Source organism: Cucurbita moschata, unplaced genomic scaffold (assembly GCF_002738365.1).
Source record: "Cucurbita moschata cultivar Rifu unplaced genomic scaffold, Cmos_1.0 Cmo_Scf00001, whole genome shotgun sequence".
Taxonomy (NCBI): domain Eukaryota; kingdom Viridiplantae; phylum Streptophyta; class Magnoliopsida; order Cucurbitales; family Cucurbitaceae; genus Cucurbita; species Cucurbita moschata.
In genome coordinates, this window is record NW_019268517.1 from 8770024 (window position 1) to 8790469 (window position 20446).

At 36.7% G+C, this 20446-nt stretch overlaps 5 protein-coding genes across 5 annotated transcripts; 3 read left to right on the forward strand and 2 right to left on the reverse strand.

Annotated features, from left to right (window-relative positions):
• The first annotated feature begins 1827 nt into the window (after positions 1-1827).
• LOC111458720 (NDR1/HIN1-like protein 2) lies at positions 1828-2442 on the forward strand. The gene has a single exon (XM_023101547.1). It carries the CDS (start codon positions 1828-1830, stop codon positions 2440-2442), a length of 615 nt encoding a protein of 204 aa, XP_022957315.1.
• Positions 2443-3814: 1372 nt separating this feature from the next.
• LOC111449529 (NDR1/HIN1-like protein 3) lies at positions 3815-4701 on the forward strand. Its single transcript, XM_023089459.1, has one exon. The coding sequence runs from the start codon at positions 3905-3907 to the stop codon at positions 4556-4558; it is 654 nt and encodes a 217-aa protein (XP_022945227.1). The 5' UTR covers positions 3815-3904; the 3' UTR covers positions 4559-4701.
• A 1256-nt stretch (positions 4702-5957) lies between these two features.
• On the forward strand, positions 5958-6529 carry LOC111459233 (NDR1/HIN1-like protein 3). Its single transcript, XM_023102072.1, has one exon. The coding sequence runs from the start codon at positions 5960-5962 to the stop codon at positions 6527-6529; it is 570 nt and encodes a 189-aa protein (XP_022957840.1). The 5' UTR covers positions 5958-5959.
• Positions 6530-7946: 1417 nt separating this feature from the next.
• On the reverse strand, positions 7947-9086 carry LOC111447877. Its single transcript, XM_023087248.1, has one exon. It carries the CDS (start codon positions 8798-8800, stop codon positions 8303-8305), a length of 498 nt encoding a protein of 165 aa, XP_022943016.1. The 5' UTR covers positions 8801-9086; the 3' UTR covers positions 7947-8302.
• Positions 9087-16887: 7801 nt separating this feature from the next.
• LOC111446077 (protein SMAX1-LIKE 3-like) lies at positions 16888-20440 on the reverse strand. Its single transcript, XM_023084739.1, has 4 exons — positions 19113-20440; positions 18651-18828; positions 17801-18287; positions 16888-17593 (listed from the first exon to the last, which is right to left on the reverse strand). Exons 1-4 carry the CDS (start codon positions 20318-20320, stop codon positions 16992-16994), a joined length of 2475 nt encoding a protein of 824 aa, XP_022940507.1. The 5' UTR covers positions 20321-20440; the 3' UTR covers positions 16888-16991.
• Between the last annotated feature and the right edge of the window lie 6 nt (positions 20441-20446).

Genomic DNA, 20446 nt, shown 5'->3' on the forward strand with positions numbered 1-20446 from the left:
AGAAATTTTTTCACCAAGTATGCCTCTTCAAACTTGTCTCCAAACGTACGTATTTTATTAACAACTTCTGTCAACCTTGCTGCATAATCATCAATAGTCTCGGACTCCTTCATATTCATAATTTCAAACTCAATCTTCAGAGTTTGGATCTTTGCCTCCTTTACACGTTCAGCACCGAGATGAATAGTTTTTAGTGTCTGCCATGCTTCTTTTGCTGTCTCTTTCTCTGCTAACAAAAACAACATCTCTTCAGGGATTGCTTGATAGATGGCTGCTAAGGCCATTTGATCCTTCCTTTCATCAAGGCTATCCAGAGACTCAGTTGATTCGATTGCGTCCCACACCCCTTGAGCACGCAAATAGACCTTCATCTTCATAGCCCATGCTGAGTAGTTGGTTCTCGATAACGTCGGGTATTGGAGTGTTACCAGACTTTCCTTTGTTGCAAACTTCGACGACTCTCCTCTCTCTCCAGTGTTGTTATTATTTCTCGGCATGATCTTTGGCATGTAACTTGGCTCTGATACCAAATGTTAGAAAACACTCATACAACTGAGAGAGGCAATAAACCAACATACTATTATTCAACTGGTTACAGAATACATATATAGACAGAATAGCCACCTTAACCGTTAGTAACCACCCTTAACCGCTAGTAACCACCTTTAACCGCTACTAACTACCCTTAACTGACATACATTGAAATACAAACAGTAAATTAGATTAATTACGGTTAATACAAGATTAAATAAACTAACAATGGTATGATATCAGAATTACACCAACTTGCAGCCTTCATTTTCAATAGCTGACAAAGAAAGCATAAAGGGGCGACAAACCTGAACAGACAGTGTTGTTAGAAGAATGTTTTAGAGCCCTAAAAATGGAGGGAATTAGAACCAATTATGATGTATTCTATTATAAAGTTCGAAACTTTAAGCCAACCGTGTACGCTTCCACTTTTGTAGACTGTTTCTTTTTTGTGTTTGAATAATCGAATGTCAACTATATTCAAATTGCTTGAAAGTTTCAATCAACGCAGTTAAACCCCATTCCAACATGTTTTACCGTTATTGTCACGTGGACCGAAAATGTATAATCTTCTTCCAAGTTTGACAACAAAAGTACATATTCCATTCAATTTTGTGATGTTCCACATTAGTTTGGGAGGAGAACGAAACATTTTTTAGAAGGTGTAGAAACTCTCCTTAGCATACCTATTTTAAAAACCTTGAGTGAAAGCCCGAAAGAGAAAGCCTAAAGAGGATAATATCTACTAGTAGTGGACTTGATTGAGTCGTTGTAAATGGTATCAGAGCCAAACATTGGGCGATGTGCCAACGAGGAGGTTGAGTCTTAGAGGGGGTGGACACGAGGCGGTGTGCCAGCAAGGTCACTGGACCCTGAAGAAGGGTGGATTGGGAGGTCCCACATCGATTGGAGAAGGGAACGAGTACCAGTAAGGACACCAGGTCTCAAAAGGGGTGAATGTGAGATCCCACATCGGTTAGGGAAAAGAACGAAACATTCTTTATAAGAGAAAGTCTGAAACGAAAAGTCAAAAGAGGACAATATCTATTCGTGGGGTTGAGTCGTTACAACTAACGTCAGGAAATGGTTTGAATGACGTTGAGGAAGGAGATCCATTCCGATGTCTTTGACCCATTATTCCTCCCATTTCAATTCAAAGTATACAAATTTTGAAGTTGGCTACGAAATGGGCATTTGAAAATGAATCCGCCATCTTCCTTCACTATATAAACCAAATCAAATCACACATCGTCTTACCAATTCATTGATCGTTCATTTCACCTTCCTTTGCAATTAATGGCCGACAGACAACCCTATTTGAACACCAACTTCTATGGCCCAGCCGTGCCTCCTTCGACAAAAGCCCACCGCAGCCGCCGCATCTTATGCACCATTCTGAAGGTGGCAATTAGTTTCATCGTGGGGGTTGGTATTCTATTGTTGATATTAGGGTTTGTGTACAGTCCAACAAAGCTGGAGTTCAACGTGAGCAGCGCCGAACTCACCCAATTCAACTTCACCATCAATAGAAACTTCACTACCAATGCAAACATCAGAGTTGGCAATCCACTCTCTTACAAATTGGGTCTCAACGTAACCATCAGAAACCCCAACAAGCGGTACCGTGTCTACTACGACATCAACCAAATGGGTGTGGTTTATAAGAATCAAAGGCTTGAGACACAGTGGCTGCCAGCGTTCGCCCAAGGAACAAAGAGCACGGTGGTCCTCAACTCCAGGAAGTTCGAGGGTCAGCAGTTGGTGCTTCTTGGCGGCGATGAATTTGTTGAGTTTAACGCTGAGAAAAGCTCCGGCATTTACCCCATTGATGTCAAGTTCTTTTTCCGGTTGAGGATGAAGTCCGAAATTGAATCCCACGGTGTACTGTGGATTGAAGGTTCCTTTGATTAACGGTAAATCTCGGCGGCCTGGTGTAATGAGGATTCATGCTGCCACGGCTTGCGATTTCAAATTCTGATTCCTCGGGTGAAAGTTAAAATTACAAATGATATGGAAAGGAAAATATCTAGATATTTGCCTTATAATAAATGGTAACTACCCTTAACCATATGTGTTTACTAAAACCGAAGAAATGGCCTAATGAAACAAAAATCTTCCTTTCATTGCCATGGCTCTTGGCCTCATACTCTGTCCTAATAGCTGCTAAATTCGTGGGGGCCAAAACCTTTCTTACCATGCTTCATTGTTGCTCGAATTTGACTTAATTCCCTTGCCTTTAGCTAAAAATGAGAGTTTGCCGGTTTTGAAGTCCAAATCTATCATGAATCGAAGATGGGGTATACTACCTAATGTTGATGATTGTTGGGAGGGGAATCACACATCGACTAATGAAAGGGTTGATCATTGGTTTATGAGTAAGAAAAACTATCTCCATAGGTATAAGACTTTTTGAAAAAACTAGAAGCAAAACTAAGAAAGGTTATACTCAAAGTAGATAATATCATACCATTATAAAGAGTTGTGGTTCTTAACATTTAACATAATATCAGAGTCATGCCCTTAACTTAGCCATATCAATAGATTTTTTAAATATCAAACAAAAAAGTTGTGAGTCTTGAAAGTGTAGTCAAAACTGACTCATGTGTTAAAAAAAAGGTATCCTTTGTTCGAGGGCTCCAAAGAAGAAGTCAAGCCTCGATTAAGGGGAGGCTATTCCAGGGCTCCATATGAGCGTCAGGGGAGGCTCTATAGTGTACTTTGTTTAGAGAAGAGTCCCACATCGGTTAATTAAAGGGTTGATCGATTACAAGTTTATAGGTAAAAAAACACTATCTTCATTGGTATGACGTCTTTTGGGGAAACAAAAAATAAAGTCATGAGAACTTATGCTCAAAGTTTGATCATAAGCTTTTGGGGAATCACGGATCTCGACGCTAATATGATATTGTCCACTTTGATCATAAGCTCTTATGTTCGCTTTTGGTTTCCCGAAAGGTTTCGTACCAATAGAGATAATACTCGTTACTTGTAAATTCACAATCTTCCTCGTAATTAACCAATGTAAAACTATTCCTCTCAATAATCCTCAGTAGCCATTGGACGGGAACTAGATAAACCAACACATTGAATTCCCTAAACTTTGAGTAAACATCTGATCATATATGGATTAAATTCTTATATAAAAGTCAACGCCTTAAATTACTGGGTCAGCAACCATAAGAAAAAACAAAATCTTTGTCCTCTTTCCATTGTCGAAGGCCATTGGAAATTAATTCCCACGAACTCCAAACAATGTTTTCTCCCCTAAACTAAACGCCAATTTGGCAACTTCCCACTTCCTTTCTTATAAAAATCCCATCTTTTCTCTCATTTCAACCAATCCTCTGTAATTCAATTTCCTCTCTCTACAAACATGTCCGGCAAGCAACAAACCCACTCGAACGCCGTCACCTACCACCGCCCAGGCCACCACCACAACCGCTGTGGCTCCGGCTGCGGCTGCTTCACCACCTTTCTCAAGGTCCTCATCACCATCATCATCGTAATTGGCCTCGCCGTATTGATCTTATGGCTCATATTCCGTCCCAACAAAGTCAAATTCCACGTCACCGACGCTAAACTCACCCAATTCAACCTCACCGATAATCAGCTTCAATTCAACTTGGCTCTCAACATCACCGCCAGAAACCCCAACAACCGAATCGGAGTGTACTACGACACCATCGAAGCTGCCGCTGTTTACAAAGACCAACGGCTGCAGACCAAGTGGCTGCCCCCGTTCTACCAAGGCCACAAGACCACCGCCGTCCTCAGCCCGGAATTCTCCGGCCAGCAGCTCCTCCTCCTTTCCGGCCAGGGGCTGGCACAGTTCAACTCCGAGAAACTCGCCGGAGTTTACGATATCGACGTCGAGCTTAATCTTCGTATCAGGTTGAAATTCGGTGCCATAAGGATCGGGAAATTTAAGCCGAAGGTGAATTGTGAGTTAAAAGTTACGTTGAGCTCCGATGGAAGCTCAGCTCCGTCGTTGTTTCAGTCCACCGGCTGTGATATTGATTATTGGTAATTTGGTTGTTGGTCGTTGACTTGGTCTTTTGTTGGATTCATAAATTCATTGTATTTTTGTTGGTATTATTTTAATGTTTGATTGTATTTAATTTTGTCAATTGGTTATATTATATTGTGTGAAAATAAATTAGTATGGTCACCTTCTTCCGTCGGATTAATCACGACAATAACATAAAGGAGAGTGATAAACAATGTTATTATCTCAATTTTAACATTCAATATTGAAATGGTAGTTATAACAAATAATAGACGTTTTTATAAATTTGTGAGGCTGACGGCGATACGCAACGGGTCAAATCGAACAATATTTGTTAGCGGTGAGGTTGGTTCTCGTTACAAATGGTATTAGAGCTAGACACAAGGTAGTGCACCAGTGAGAATGGTGGCCTCCAAGGGGGTGGATTGTAAAATCCCACAATGGTTAGAGAGGAGAACGAATCATTCCTTATAAAGGTGTGAAAACCTCTCCCTAACAGACACGTTTAAAACCGTGAGGCTGATAACGATAAGTAATGAGCCTAAGTGGACAATATCTATTAGTGGTGGGCTTGAGTCAAGTTACGAATAGTATCAGAGTCAGATACTGGGCTGTATAGCGAGGACGTTGAGCACAAAGAGTGGATTGTAAGATCTCGCAATATCTATTAGCGGTAGACTTGAACTATTACAAATGGTATTAGAACCAGATATCGAGTAGTGTAGCGAGGACGCTAGGCCCCAAGGGTGGGTGGATTGTGAGATTCCATGTCGATTGAGAGGAGAACGAAGCATTTAGACGTGTGGAAATTAACAGGCTAAAGTGAACAATATTTACTAGCGGTGGACTTAAATTGTTATATAAATCATATGGCAAACGCTTAATATAACCTAATGTTTTAAATTTAAAAAAATCCATAGTTTTATAACAAAGGAAATCATTTCATTATCTAACAAACTACTAATTATCTATTACATTGCAACCAAATAAGAATCTTTGTGGACAAGAAGAAATATAAATGTCCCCCAATTTATGAAGTTATCGTAGTCTTATTGAATAATTTATGTGTCATGCATAACGTAACAAAGTAAAATGTTCATGACACGACGTGTCATAGTTGACTACGAGTTGTCATCTCTATAAATTTCATAATACAAAGAGCCTAGTATCATAACATGGGAATGTCATGGAAACTATTCAAATTAACATCTATAATTAAACATTGACTCACAACATAGTTAATTATTCAACATGCCACTTGATATTAGAATACAAAAATTCCTAGTTTTATAACATACAAAATGATTTAATTAAATCAACAACTAATGTCTAATAATATATGATTTGGTCAACAAAAACAAAAATCTTTGTACAAAACCCTCCAAGGTCACCAATGAACTCCACAACATTAATCTCTCAACCATGTCAAGAACAAAGAAATGCATGATCATATTCTTGATTATCATTTTGGTTTTAGTTCTTCTTTCATTGTTAATCGTCTGGCTCATCACCATGGCTAACAAGATCAAATTCCATGTGATCGACGCCGACCTCACCCAATTCAACTTCACCGACGACAAGCAACTCCTGTTTGACCTGACCGTGAACATGAAAGTCAAAAACCCTAATCGTGCGTTCGGAGTTTTTTTCGACCGAATCGAAGTGACCGTGTTGTATCAAGACATAAAGTTTAGTAACGCGTCGCTGTCGCCTTTCTACCAAGCCCAAGATGGTTCGAAGCTGCTGAAATTGAAGTTTGATGGTCAGCAATTGATGAACCTCAACGCTGAGCAGCTGGCTGTGTTTGGTCTGGAGAAGCTTGTTGAGACCTTCACCCTTAAGTTGGAGCTTCGCCTTCAGATAAGAGTGAATATTGATCTCATTAAGATCAAACTCAAGCCCAAGGTGCGTTGTGGCCTTAATCTTCCCTTGATTTCTCGTGGAAGAACGTTTCTACGGTTTCAGATTATCGGCTGCCATGTCGCTTATTGATTTACTGTCTCTAAGTTTTTAAAGTACGAGGTAAAACTGTCATTTTTAACCACTTCAATTTGTACCAATAATTACTAAGGAGTATGATGATTTTTTTAAAATATATGTTAAGAGTTATCAAAAACTCGATATTGTAGTAATTTTTTTGAATAATTTTTCGACTCATCCAATTGGACATAGATAATCTTTTATGAATATTTTATAATTGTTACGAAGATGTATTAAAAAAATGACTAAAGATTATTAATGTAGTAGTAATTAGTATTGAGTTGTAATAACGACTAAGTGACGTTACTAATTCAATTATTATTATTTTTACTTATATATTGTTTAATAATCGATGAAATATATTAAAATAATAAATAATAATCATTTCTATTCATGTCTGAAATATTAATAGATCGTGATATTTCAAAGTCATTATTAAATTATTTAATCAAATTTTTATGTTTTTACTTAGTTACTTTTTTTTAATCTAGGAGTTTATCTTATAGTCCCACATTTGATTAAATACTATAATGGCGTTTAAATAATTTATTGCAATAATGCCAAATAAGATATGTTTAAATAATTTATTTTTATTTTATAATTCAAATGAAAATGTTTAAATTGTCTTGTGCGCATTAAAATAATATTAATATCTTAATATCTAACCATTCATATAAGACAATCTAACATAAAATAATAGATTTAAAAGTATTTATAAATATAACACATAATAAATTTAAAAGTATTAGTTCCTTCGTTGTGAAAATTTTATTTTTACTAAAATTATCGTATTTGAATTAAGAATAAAAATTATAGTATATATTTAAACTTAAAATACAATTGATAAAATTTAAAATTTATAATCTAAATTGATGCAAATAATAGTCGATCATCTTGGTCTTCATATAACATCCATTATAAATGAACGACTAATTCAACCGTTTGTTGTATCCAAGGAGAAATTAAAAACAAAAAAAAAAATAAATAAATAAATAAAGAATTAAATTATTTAATACATTTCATAGCATATAATAGAAAAGGAGAAGGTTGGTTGTACATGGAATAATAAAAAAAGACTTCAAAAAGACATAGATTAAAGATAAAAAAAAAAAAGACTTTAAAAAATGATTTTTTTTTTAATTTTTAAAGAATTTGGCTAATAACCATTTTTTAAATAAATAGTTATATAAAATAGATTCTTAGATGTTATGGATAAGATAAATCAAATAAAATTTTTAGATTAATGTATAATTAATTACCTTAACAATATATATTAATATTTACCATAAGGTAAATCAATATCTCTAATAAATTATATGAATGTAACATTAAGATGAAGAACGTTAAATTCTAAAATAATAAAACAATAAACTATTTTAAATTATAAAATAAATTATGAATAAACCATAATAAACCATATGGAGCAGGCTTGGGTCGAAGTATAATTAGGGGCCCACAATATAGCCGTTTTGATTGTTAACTGCCACGCTGGCATATGAAAAAGGTTCCCTTAGAAAATGTTCACCTACACCTCCCCGCACCAGATTACAATTAATACCAGAAAAGATAAAAAAGATAACAAAAGAAGACGACACGAGACGTTAAACTTCTGGGTCTCGTCATGTGGGCCCCCTCCTATTTAACACGAAACGTAACTGACGTGGCAAAAACGGTCATGGAAATACAAGCCTAGTGGGCTGACACGTCGACCGAGAGTTGACCCGTAGTGTCAAACAATAATGACAAGAAATAGTGATACCGTCAAATGCACGTTGCAGATTCTCGTCAGTGGGTAATCTCAATAGCCAAAAACGAGCCGTCGGAAGAATCTTTTTGGACCGGGAAGTCACCGGCGTCACGAGTGGGGGACGGCGAGAAGAAGGGAGGAGAACCGCAGGGCGTATGAAACGGCGTCGTATCGAAATCCGGTTTAGAATCACACTCGCAAGATTCTATTCCTTCTCTCTCTTCTTCCTCTTCAACGATAGTGAAAAGCGCTCTGGACGGTCCGCACAGTACCCGCCACTTCTCCAATTCTTGGTCGACCGCCGCCGTCTCCGGCGACGCGGAATCATCGTAGACTTTGGACGCGATTTCTGTGGGTTCGATCCTGGTTTTGGTCCTCCAGCGGAAAAGGTAGATGCAATTTTGTTTGGGTTGGGTGGGGGTGGGGTGGTGGCGCGTGCGAGAGAAAAAGAAGAGGATTTGGGCGAGGAGGAGTAGGAAAGTGATGGCGAAGAGGGAGATGAGTGCGGTGGCGATCTTGTTCAGGCCGCCGTCCATGTCTTTAAGGGAATTACGGGTTAAGAAGAGAAGAGATGAGAAGAGAGATTTTGTGAGGGGAAAATGGAAATGGTGATTTAATTTTTGTTTTTAGTGTGTGAATTAATGGTGACGTGGAGTTGGGAGAGTGTGGGGTGGTTCGAATTTTGAAGTTGTTGAGCGGGTTATCAATCATGGTGCCTCCCAACGGGCTTCTTTTACGGAAACAAGTCTATTTTACTTTATAGGACGGGTAAGACCTTGGAAAGGTACATGACGACATTTGTCTTAGTAATAGCGACTCTCCACAATTGTTCGACACTTTAGCTACTTTTAACTACATCTTCGAAGTTCATAATTTTTTTGTTCGATATTTGAGGATTCTATTGATATGACTAAGTTTAAGGCATGGTTCTGATGCCATGTTAGGAATCACGACCCTCCACTGGTATGATATTGTCTATTTTGAGTATAAGATGACTCTACTTTGGGCTTCCCCAGAATGCCTCATACCAATAGAGATAGTGTTTCTCACCTATGATCTTCCACTAAATTAACCCCGGTGGGACTCACCCTCAATAATCCTCAACAATTTGTGAGATTTGGAGATGAGAACGAAACATTGCTTACTCACAAGTAAAAATCTCTCTTATAAAACGACAGCGATGTGTAACAAACTAATGATATTAGAGCAAGACACTAAACGGTGTACCAGCGATGATGCTGGATCTCCAAGGAATGGATGGTGAGATCTCAAGTTGAAACATTCTTTATAAGTGAGTGGAAACCTCTCCTTGGCTTGCTCGGCCTCCAACTGGTAGATTGTGAGATCCCACCTGATTGGAGAACATTTCATGAAAACCTCTCCCTATAGCGGGGATTTAAAACTGTGAGGCTGACGACGATACATATCGAACTAAAATGAGCGGTTACGGTTTATTTATCCTTTTCAAATGCTTATAAAACCCATTTAATCTTGTTGATAAATTTACGTAGGGGCCATTGTCTTCTTCTTAAATAAACTCTGAGTTTGTCTCCTTCACTGGATTGATGGCGTGTTCGAGACCACCACTTTGTCTGCCAGTGTTTGCATGGTTTTTGGTGTGTGAGGAGAGAATGAAGTTAGGTGAATTGTGGGTAGCGTTGTGTGAATGTAGGTGTAACAGAGTTAATCCACAAAAGCTAACAGCTCTTCCACAAATGGCTTCCATGCCCCAATCTCTCACCTTTCTTCATATTTGTTTTATGACTGACATGTGATTTTTTCTTGAAGAGAGTTTAGCCAAACTCACGTGTACACTCTTAACAAGTAGTAGAATAGAAGCATTCTATCTTAAGTATTGATTCCACCAAGATTGCTTATAAATTAAAGTGTTTTAAGTGAAGCAATTTATCAAATTGCAATAAGTTGGTAACCACGAAAATGTATGTTCATCTGAGTGCGTAAGATGTAACGACTCATGTCTAGGATTCTGAATATGAATTTGACACGTGTTGATTCCGACATTTTTCTACATTCTCTACGACATGTTACATTCACATCTTCTTAGCATGTTTTGTTCTCATTCACATGTGTTGGATGATGAAAATCTCACAGCTAAGCTAATTTAGGGAATGATCATGGGTTTATAAACAAAGAATACTCTCTCTATTGGTGTGAGGCCTTTTGGGGAAGCCCAAAGTAAAGCCATGAGAGCTTATGCTCAAAGTGGACAATATCATACCATTGTGGAGAGTCGTGTTTATTTAACAACATGCATCACCTAGGGAAAAAATTTAAGAGGTCCACTTGACATAGCTAAATAAGGTACACCTTGTTGGTATAAGGAGTGATTTACAATTTTTTTAATGTATTTTTAGTCTTCATATCTTCAAAATCGCTCCTATTCAGATGTGATCTTAATACATTCATGTAACTCCGGGAACAAGGAACAAGCTTACCTCATCTTCACGGGTAAATCTCAAAAGAAACATAGCTCATAATGGAATTATATATACATCAAAATTGAACAAAGACGACATTGTGGTGAATTCTTTTTACAAACCCTAATTATGAGAGACAGGTATGAGTTAGGTCAAAAACTCAACAACCAAAGCTCCCAAACATTAAAGGCTAGTTGGGCCATATCTGTTTTAAAAACGTGGTAGACCTGAAAAACATGAATGGACATGTTCTCTTATTAAAGTGAAAATGGCCCAAACCAGGGTCACTCTACATAGCCCCACCCTAATCCATGGCTGCTCCAAATATTTCAACCAACATGAATTCAATTGGGATTATAATTCTAACTATATGCATATGAACTCCACTTGCACTCCAAAGTATGTCCAAAATTTTGTCTCAAACAAGTGTATGGTTGAAGACAACGACCTAACAGACATCAAAAGCGTCACAATGTCCTAAAAAATCCATTGAAAGACAGCATTTCACATGAGGTTGGTTGGGTTATCTCTCTTTTTTGACCAAGCATCTACCATGGCGAAAACAGCAACTCCACATGAAAGAATCTCCTTCTCAATCGATGTTTCTTTCCTTGGATCCTGAGGGGAATGAAGAGAGTGACAATTCAAATTGTTAAAAGAAGAAAAAAAAAAAAAAAAGAAACTTGAGGGAATTGTTCATTGATTTTGGATATCCCTTACTTTGATGAAGGAATAATATTATGACACTCTTTCTTCACCCACACACATTCGTTAAAAGGGAATGGAGAGAGTGACGGTGTGGAAAACAACCATGGTGTTACTTACCCTTTACCTCTTTTTTTTTTTTTCTTAAAGTCTGCAAAAGGGATCAATTTGTGTTCAAACTTTGTCTCCATGTTTAAATCTTTTGTCTTTTGTAGATGCCCAACACAAATTTTACTTGCCTCAATTCTTCCTTTGGTGGGTCTCCCAATTTTGCAGCTTTTTCATTATCTACGTCTTTCTAAATCTTTGTACCCTTTTCTTTCTTCTTTTGTTTTCTTTAAGAAATGCTTAGGACAATGGAACTTGGATAACCAAGCCTATATGCACATTGTTTCTCCCATATACCTCTACAAAAAGTTGGTGAGGATTGCATCGCCTTTTAACTTGTTAGGAAGAGGTTTCTACACTCTTATAAGAAATGCACCGATTTGGGATCTCACAATCCACCCCCTTTGGGGACCAACATCCTCACAGCACACTGCTATCAGTCTCACGGTTTTTGTGAGATCCCATAGTGGTTGGATAGGAGAACAAAATATTCTTTATAAGGGAATAGAAACTTCTCTCTAGTAGACGCATTTCAAAAATCTTGAGGGGAATGCTAGCGATGGGCTTGTACTGTTACAGTGTTAAAATGCGTCTACTAGAGAGAAGTTTCTACATTCTTATAAGAAATGTTTCGTTCTCCTCTCCAATTAACGAGGGATTCGTTGAGGTAAAGATTCATGCAATAGTGCATGAAGAAGGAAAAGAGAGTTACCATGTGAAAACATTGGTCCCAACTTCTTATTTCTACATTATTGCGGGATAAAGATTCACAATATCTTACCTTTAATCACGACCTAAAATACCTTGTGGATCACAATTGAAGTGTTACATTTGAGGCCAAATTAGATGCTTGCCATAACTGAACCAAACATCAAATGAAACAAGATGAACAAAATGAACAAAATGAATCAATTTTAGTGCGTAACTTTTAAACATGATCAAAACAATTGGTTGAAGAGAACTTTGGAAGACGCTTTAAGGTACTTTTATGATCTTTTCATTAAGATAAGTGTCTTTCTTGATATATACGACTTAAAAATTAGCGGACAAGAATGGAGTTGTAAGTATTAGAATAGATAGGCTTGTGCACATAGGTGATATGCCTAAAGGTTAGGCCAAATTCCAAATAAATCAATGAAAAGGGGGAAAAGGTAAAAAGGAAAAAAGAAAAATGACAAAATTTAAAGAGAAGATGAAGGCCATGTCTTTAGAAAGTGATTAGAGTTCCAAAAAGTTGGCTATGTATATATAAATGCATTGGGATTTAATGGTGGGTTTGAAAAGGTTTCCAAAGTGAAAGAAGCATATAATGGTTTATCTTTAATCTCAAACAATTTAGCTTGTTGCTTAAGTTTTCTTTACTTCCATGATGTGAAGGATCAAACATAAACCCTTCTTCTGTTACTTTCGTAACCAAAAGGCACACACCTCAGTAAGATATACATAGTTTTTTCAGTTCCCATTAAGAAATTAGTTGTGTTTAGTTAAAAGTTGAAAGCTTTTTGAGTTTGTGATGATATTGAATTTGATCATTTTCCCTTACTTTCTTCGTGATCTAATAGTTTTTATATCGGATCTTTAAATATAAAGAGTAAAAAGTTGAGGATACGTGAGATAAACGTATCGAAAATCATATATATCTATAGAATACCTTGTTCACTAAATCAAATATACTTTCGGATGAAATCTAGATAGCTAGTTTCTGAATCTTACAATCCACTCCTTTGGGGGCCCACCGTCCTCGTTCACACCTTTATAAGAAATGTTTCCTTCCCCTCTCTAATTTATGTGGGATCTCACAATCGAACTCCCTTGGGGGCCCGTCGTCCAACATTCCTCTCTCCAAACGATATGGGATCTCACAATCCACCTCTTATAGGGCCAACGTCTTCGTTGGAATACCACCTGATGTCTTGACTCTGAAACATTTGTAATAATCCAACCCCACTGCTAGTAAATATTATCCGCTTTATCCCATTACGTATCGCCATCAGCCTCATGATTTTAAAACACGTTTGCTAGGAAAGATCTTCACACTCATATAAAGAACGTTTCGTTTCTCTCTTCAATCGATATGAGATCTAACCGTTTCTTAGCATGAACAAAATCCAACATGACAAGTTCTTTTTTCTTGCTTATATCTTAAGAATGGATGGTAGCATAGCCTCTTCTATTTTTCAGTGAAAATAATTGTTGTTAGATGTGTGACCTAAATTCTTGTTTTCAGGTAATGAAATGTATTGATTTTGAGAGCGAGAATCAATGAAGTCTTCTAAACCTCTCCATACCAAAATGTGTTGCCATGTCTAACCACTTGTTTAGTACAGCTCAACCACAAACCCCACATGACTCATTGATGCTCACATTTGTGTGTGTGTGTGTGTGTGTGTATATGTTATATGGGTCATTGAGATATAGCATTGGGCAATGCTGCTTTTGAGAAAAGCTGAAGCGTCCAAAATGTTGAATGAAAAGGTGGTGTGCGCATTTTGATCAAAGTTAATTGTCCCTATGAGCCAACAATTAACACTTCCCACACACCCACTCAAAAGAAGAGAAGCTCTCAGTGTTTGCTTTGCTTTATCCAAAAGGGGAATCCCACTTTCTGCTATTAATTAGGTTTTATTTCATTTCCCTCTTTTACTTAATTCTTTCTTAATTATTCTCCTTTAATTGTTTTGCTTCTTTTGAGGCAAGAACGAATAAAACCCATTAATCCCAAACTACAAGACTCACCGTAGAGAGAGCTTTCCACGTTCTTATAAGTAATGTTTCATTTCCTCTTCAATTGATGTGAGATCTCACAATCTAACCTCTTGGAGGCCTAGCGTTCTCACTGGCACACAGTCCGGTATTTGATTCTGATACCATTTGTAACAACTTAAGTCCCCCTCTAGTAGATATTGTTTGTTTTTGCCCATTACGTATGTCAGTCTCACGATTTTAAAACGCGTCTACTAGGAAGAATTTTTCATATTCTTGTAAATAATACTTTGTTCTCCATCTTCAATCGACGTGGGATCTCACAAAAATACTTGAACAATGAATGAAAGATTGAAGAAGATGATGAAAACCACGTATGAGTTGAATGTGATGTTCGATTCTAAAATTTTAGGGTTCTAACCAATTTGCAATTATAGGTCAAATGCAAAATCATAAACTCGATATTCCTTTTCAGCTTAGTTCATAACTATGATGGCAAAAAGAATCTATAATCTTTCTTTCGTAGATATGTTTGAGCTTGTACCTTATCATGCTCATGGTGCTAGAGCAGAAAGAGAGAGACCCACCAATGTGTTCTACATACTGCATTTATTCGACTAACCCTAATCTTTTTCAAAAGTCACAAACGACAAATTCCCTTCTTTAGGCTCTTCTTTTTTTCTTTCTAAAAGTTGAAAGAGATGATAATCTTTTTGTGATTCTAAAGTCATTGCAACATTTTTAAACCTTTAAAGAGGGGAGATGCTTATCTATGTGGTCTTTCTTTACACATAAATTTAAAAATAAATCATAATTTTCATTTTAATTATGATTAAATTTTGTAACCCACCTTTCCAAAGATGAGATTAAAAATAAAAAAGTGAATATTTTTTGAAGAACACCATGAAAAGTAGTGCAATCTTTTGATATTAATTCTTAGGGAAGATTTTGGTTTTCTCTTGTAAAAGTTGTAAAAGTTGGTTCCCCTTTGGACAACCCTTACGTTATGGATCATACCTTAATCTTCTTCACTTTGTGCATTCCCAACGTAACTTTTTCATTATTCAAATTCTGTATTAGCTTTCCATTCAAACCCATTAACCCTAATTAACCCATTTAATTAATATTCTATTACAAATCATATCTACATATATTTTATGTCCACTTGAATTGGATATTCATAATTATATAAACAAAGCCAAATTTTAGCATATAGGGTATAAAGTATAATACTTACCTTTTTCACACCACAAGCATATTTAGAACAATTTTTAAAACGAGACTTGAAAAGTCTTATCTTTTTCTTTTAACACCCACGTCTACTTTTTGTCAATCAAATGTATTAGAATCAAATTAAGTTCCTTATAAAGTGCATGTAATAGCTGTATTGATGCATCCATTACTCCTCATTTCTTTCAACCAATAATTATAATTGGAAAGCTACTGGATTTCACGTTCATTATTATTCCATCACAATTTTTTAGTCTCTTTTCATGGATGACATGAATGAATGCATTTGAAGCTATGCAAAATGAAAGTAAATTGAGCTCATGACTTAAAACGCGTTTACTATAGAGAGGTTTTCATACCTTTATAAGATTTTATATGTTATTATAAACAATGATGGGTGGTTTTAAGAGGAGGGAAATTTAAGAGGAGGGAAATTTAAGAATGAAAGTGAGGTTGGAGTACAAAAAGGGCACAAGAATAAAACACTTTCTAATGCTGAAAAGAAATTCAGACAGAGGCTTGCAGGTGATGCTTGAAATGCTTTTGATTCTTTTGGAAGAAGCGCCATTGATTGAGCACATGAAGCTGTCTTTATTTAAGTGGATATAAAGGAGGTCAGATATATATATATACATATATATATTGGTTGTTGTCCTTCGACCATACAAACCTAGAATTAAAATGTTCCAACCGAATGTAACCCTCTTAAAGGTGTCACTACATCTATATTTGGATGAAAATGGAACACACAATCCATACTCATTAAGTCACTTGTACTTAGAGGTTAGTAATGCAATTACACACCTAACATGACAGGGTTGGATTTACGATACTTCTCTACACACGGTTCACGCATTGTGGGCTATCAAGCAATCTCGTGTACATACCCCTAAGCCTGACTTGGTCGAGTGCAAATTATTTTCCTTTCAAATGGTTGGTAGATTAGGTATGTTTATTGAGCATTGAAATTGAAATAATTGCAACACTTTATTATTATTATTATAATTGTAGATTCTGGTAGTCTATGCGAAATTGTTTTCCACACGGATTTCTTAAATATAAATAAGAGAATATGAATTAAAATAGTTTGATAAGGATTGATATATTAATAGAGAGAAAATAAATATTCCATCATCAAATTGTGTTTCCTAAAGAAACCATATCTTACCCATTGAAGTAAAAAGAATCTAACACCAAATTGGTTTCCAACACCCTTTATACATAATGAAGATTAGAAGTTGAAAAGGATTGATTATCCTTAATTCCATTGTAAACCCTAAATTACAACAAAGATATCACCCATGCTTTACCTCGGATTTTATTCCATTTCATTATCGATTATCAATTACAAATTCAAAAAACGATCCAGCCTCGATAACTATTTAATTTTTAACTTGGGTTTGTTTTTTCTACCATTTTTGTATCGTAATCGAAAGAAATGTTAAAAACTTACGAATATATATATATATATATATATATAATTAACAAAAACGAAATAACCTACTCCAAATCTTTTTACTCTTGTTTTTATACATATTTGTACTCATAGTTCCTGAATTTGAAAAATAATCCGTCTATCAACTGAATCGAGAAGGCCAACATCATCAATCGATTGATCTGCAGGTGTATGATGATCATCAATTGAAATATTCAAATCCAAAGCCAAACAAGGGCCACCTTCTTCTTGTTCTTGTTCTTCTTCTTGTTCTTGATCAATCTGTTTTTGTTCTTCATTTTGTTCTTTATTTGGTCCATTTTTAATGGGAGGAGAGCAAGCTCTAGACCTGGCACTGAAGCTCTCACAACTAAGAATCACAATGGCGTCCGCTAAACAAACTTGGTGCCCACTAGAGTTGGTGATTCTTCCTCCTTCCATGGCCCTTTTAAACCCCACTTTGGAACAGTAATCCGCTTGCTCAACATCTTCAACCAAAAACACTCTATGAGGGTTTATGGTAACTGCTTCTGCAAATCTCTCTATGTAGCTACAACTTTGTTCATCTCTTGATCTTTTGTTTCTGCAATCCTCCGTTGAATCTGCCCTTGTGGAGGAGAAGCTGCTCAATGTTATGGACACAAAATTTGATCCAAATATTACTCTTCCTAATTCCGCTGCCACCTTCTCTTTCGCTCCTACGTCATTCCCTGCAAACCCACGAGAACTTATATTCAAAATGGACAATATCATATCATTATGGAACGTCATGATTCTTAACATGGTATCAGATTCATACGTTTAAAAACTAATATCATATCATTGTGGAACGTCGTGATTCTTAACATGGCATCAGATTCATACGTTTAAAAACTAATATCATTTCATTGTGGAACGTCTTGATTCCTAACACGTACCTTGAAATAGCAACCAAGTTTCTTCCATCTTCCCTTTTCTCCTCCCCATCCCTGACCTGCATTGAAGAACAGCACTAGCAATATCACCCACCACATTCTTCTGCCATGGTACCTTCTTCTCCAAAGCACTACAAAGCCCCTTGAAATTCTCAGAGTTCAACTCCTTGAACCTACTCACATATTCACCCTCCATCACGACGTCGCTTCCCGACGAAGCCGGTGATGGCGTCGAACCATGATTATTATTCAGTTTCTTTCCCTCTCCATTGCCCTCAAAAAGGGAATGTCGTAAGAAATTGAACTGATTATTATTATAATGATGATGATCGTACGAAGACCCAGAAGCCGAAGAAGAAGAATTTGGAAGAATACAAGAGAATGATAAACTTTTGTCTGAAGAAATAATGTTGTTGTTATTGGAATTGTTGTGGATTGAATTGCAAATTGAGTTCCACTTTGTGTAAAGGTCCGTGACTGCGACACAGCTCTGTTACAAAATAAGAAACAACAAAGAGATCATGTCAAATAAAAAAAAAATTAAAAAAAAAAACACATACTTTTAAGAACATGAAATATTGAAAAATCATTTTCCACGTATGATTTCCATTTATTACACGAATAATTCCATGTAATTACAAGAGGGTTTTTGTTAGAATTTCTCATATTATTGGAAATGAAACTTTGGTAGGTTAAAAAGTAGGGTTTCTTTTTAAAAACAAAACTAAAGAGGAGAAAGTGGAATTCCAGTCATGAACATATTTAGAGTATTTCATGTGGGCCTCTTTAAAAATTGGTGTAATTATGAGTTTAAAGAAGCGAAGTGCATAAAGACATAACATAAAAGAAAGACCTGTTCATTTTCTCCCATTGCTTTCTGTTCATTTTTGTATTGTTGAAGCCATGCAGGAAGAGGAGCTGAAGAGGTTGTCGACTCACTATTATTGGAACCTTGTAAGCTTCTAGCTTCTGTCTCCATCTTACCTGAACACTCAGCACAACAACTTAGCTGAGACGGTCTTTGAATGTCACTGCAACACACACACACACACAAAAAAAACAATCAAAACTTGTTTGGGGTTTGGCCCATATCCAAAGATTACTTTTTTTTTTAATGGGAATTTGGAATAAGTGCCAAAAAAGAAAAAAAAAAAGATAAACTTTATTGTTTTTCACCTTTCTTTTTATTCTAATATTCCTTTTTCATTTTTGTTCCTTTTTTCCTTGAATTCAAAGTAAAGGGGTTTATGAACGCTTTGGAAGAAGAGAAAAAAAAAAAAACAAACACTTTACCAACTCAACCATTGATTCTAACCTGTCAGCCATGAGACTCAAGCTTAAGCTGGCGGGTGGAATTGTAAGAGGATGAATGGCCAATAGAGTTTGAATTGATGGATATCCAGATTTGCATCTCATGTATGTTTGGAATGTTGCAATCCCCATTATCCAAACAACTCCTTTCTCATCATTATCTCCCACATAATTCCTATACGCCAATTTCCCGAGCTCCATGATCATATGCTCCACACCACAATAATTGTAAGCCCTTGTTTCATTGCTTGAGTAATCTATACTCCATTTCATATCTCCTATGTACAAAATAACCCCTTTCCCTAAACAGCTTTTTATCAAACTATTAAGCTCCATAACCTTTTGATCCACTTCTTCTCTTGACCTATTCCTAAAAGATGAAATTGAAAGGTTTATGAATTTTACCTCCTTTAAACACTCCGGCACTTCCCTTTTCTCTATTCTTCCAATTGCTGCCTCAACCACACTTTCAAGGTTTGCTACACACTCCCCTACCACCACCACACTCCTCTTCTTCTTCTCCGCTAATTCGTTGATAACCGCCGCGATGTCGTCCTCGCTCACTCGACCGGAGGCGGGTGACCCTGTTGATGATTTCCCGACAACTATACCGAGAAGATTGTTGTTGTTGTTGTTGTTATTGGTATTGTTATTGTCTTTGGAGGATTTGGTAGTACAAGTTTGAGATGAATTACACACCTCAATTGACACCACTTGTTCTACTTTACTCTTGACTTGTGTGCTTGAGAAACCAGCTTCCCTCATCACACGGCTAACACTAGGATCGTCTAAAATGGAAATAATAAGCTGTTCCAGCTCGATTTTGACGGTGAGAAGTGGTTGTTGTTGGTTTTCAATGGAGCCACGGCGTTGGTGGGCTTGAGCTCGTTTGAAAGCTGCAACAAGGGCGTTGGAAATTGAAGGGTGTTGTTGAGATTGAGGGCCTAACATGGGGCTGGAATTTGAAGCTGGAAGACGGTTTAAGGCGACATTAAAACAAAGTTCTAAAGCTTTGCACTGAAGAGGATGAGAATGGGATTGAAGACATGCCGTCCTAAGGAGGCCAGTGGGAGCTGTGAGCATGGTGCTAGCCACATGGAGAGGCGTCACTTGGGCATGGCCACGCCGTTTGGCTAAAATCACTGCTTGCTTTACAACGCTCAAAGCCTCAGAAGTTAGAGCTTGTTGCACTGTGCAACCACTTGTTCTCATACTTGAAAGGAAGGAAGAACACAAAGAACAAGAAGAAAGGAAGGATTTTTATGTGTTGGGTGTCAAAAATGGAAGATGGGCATGGTGGGATTTGGAGAGAAAATATAAGGGGGGGGGGGGAAATAG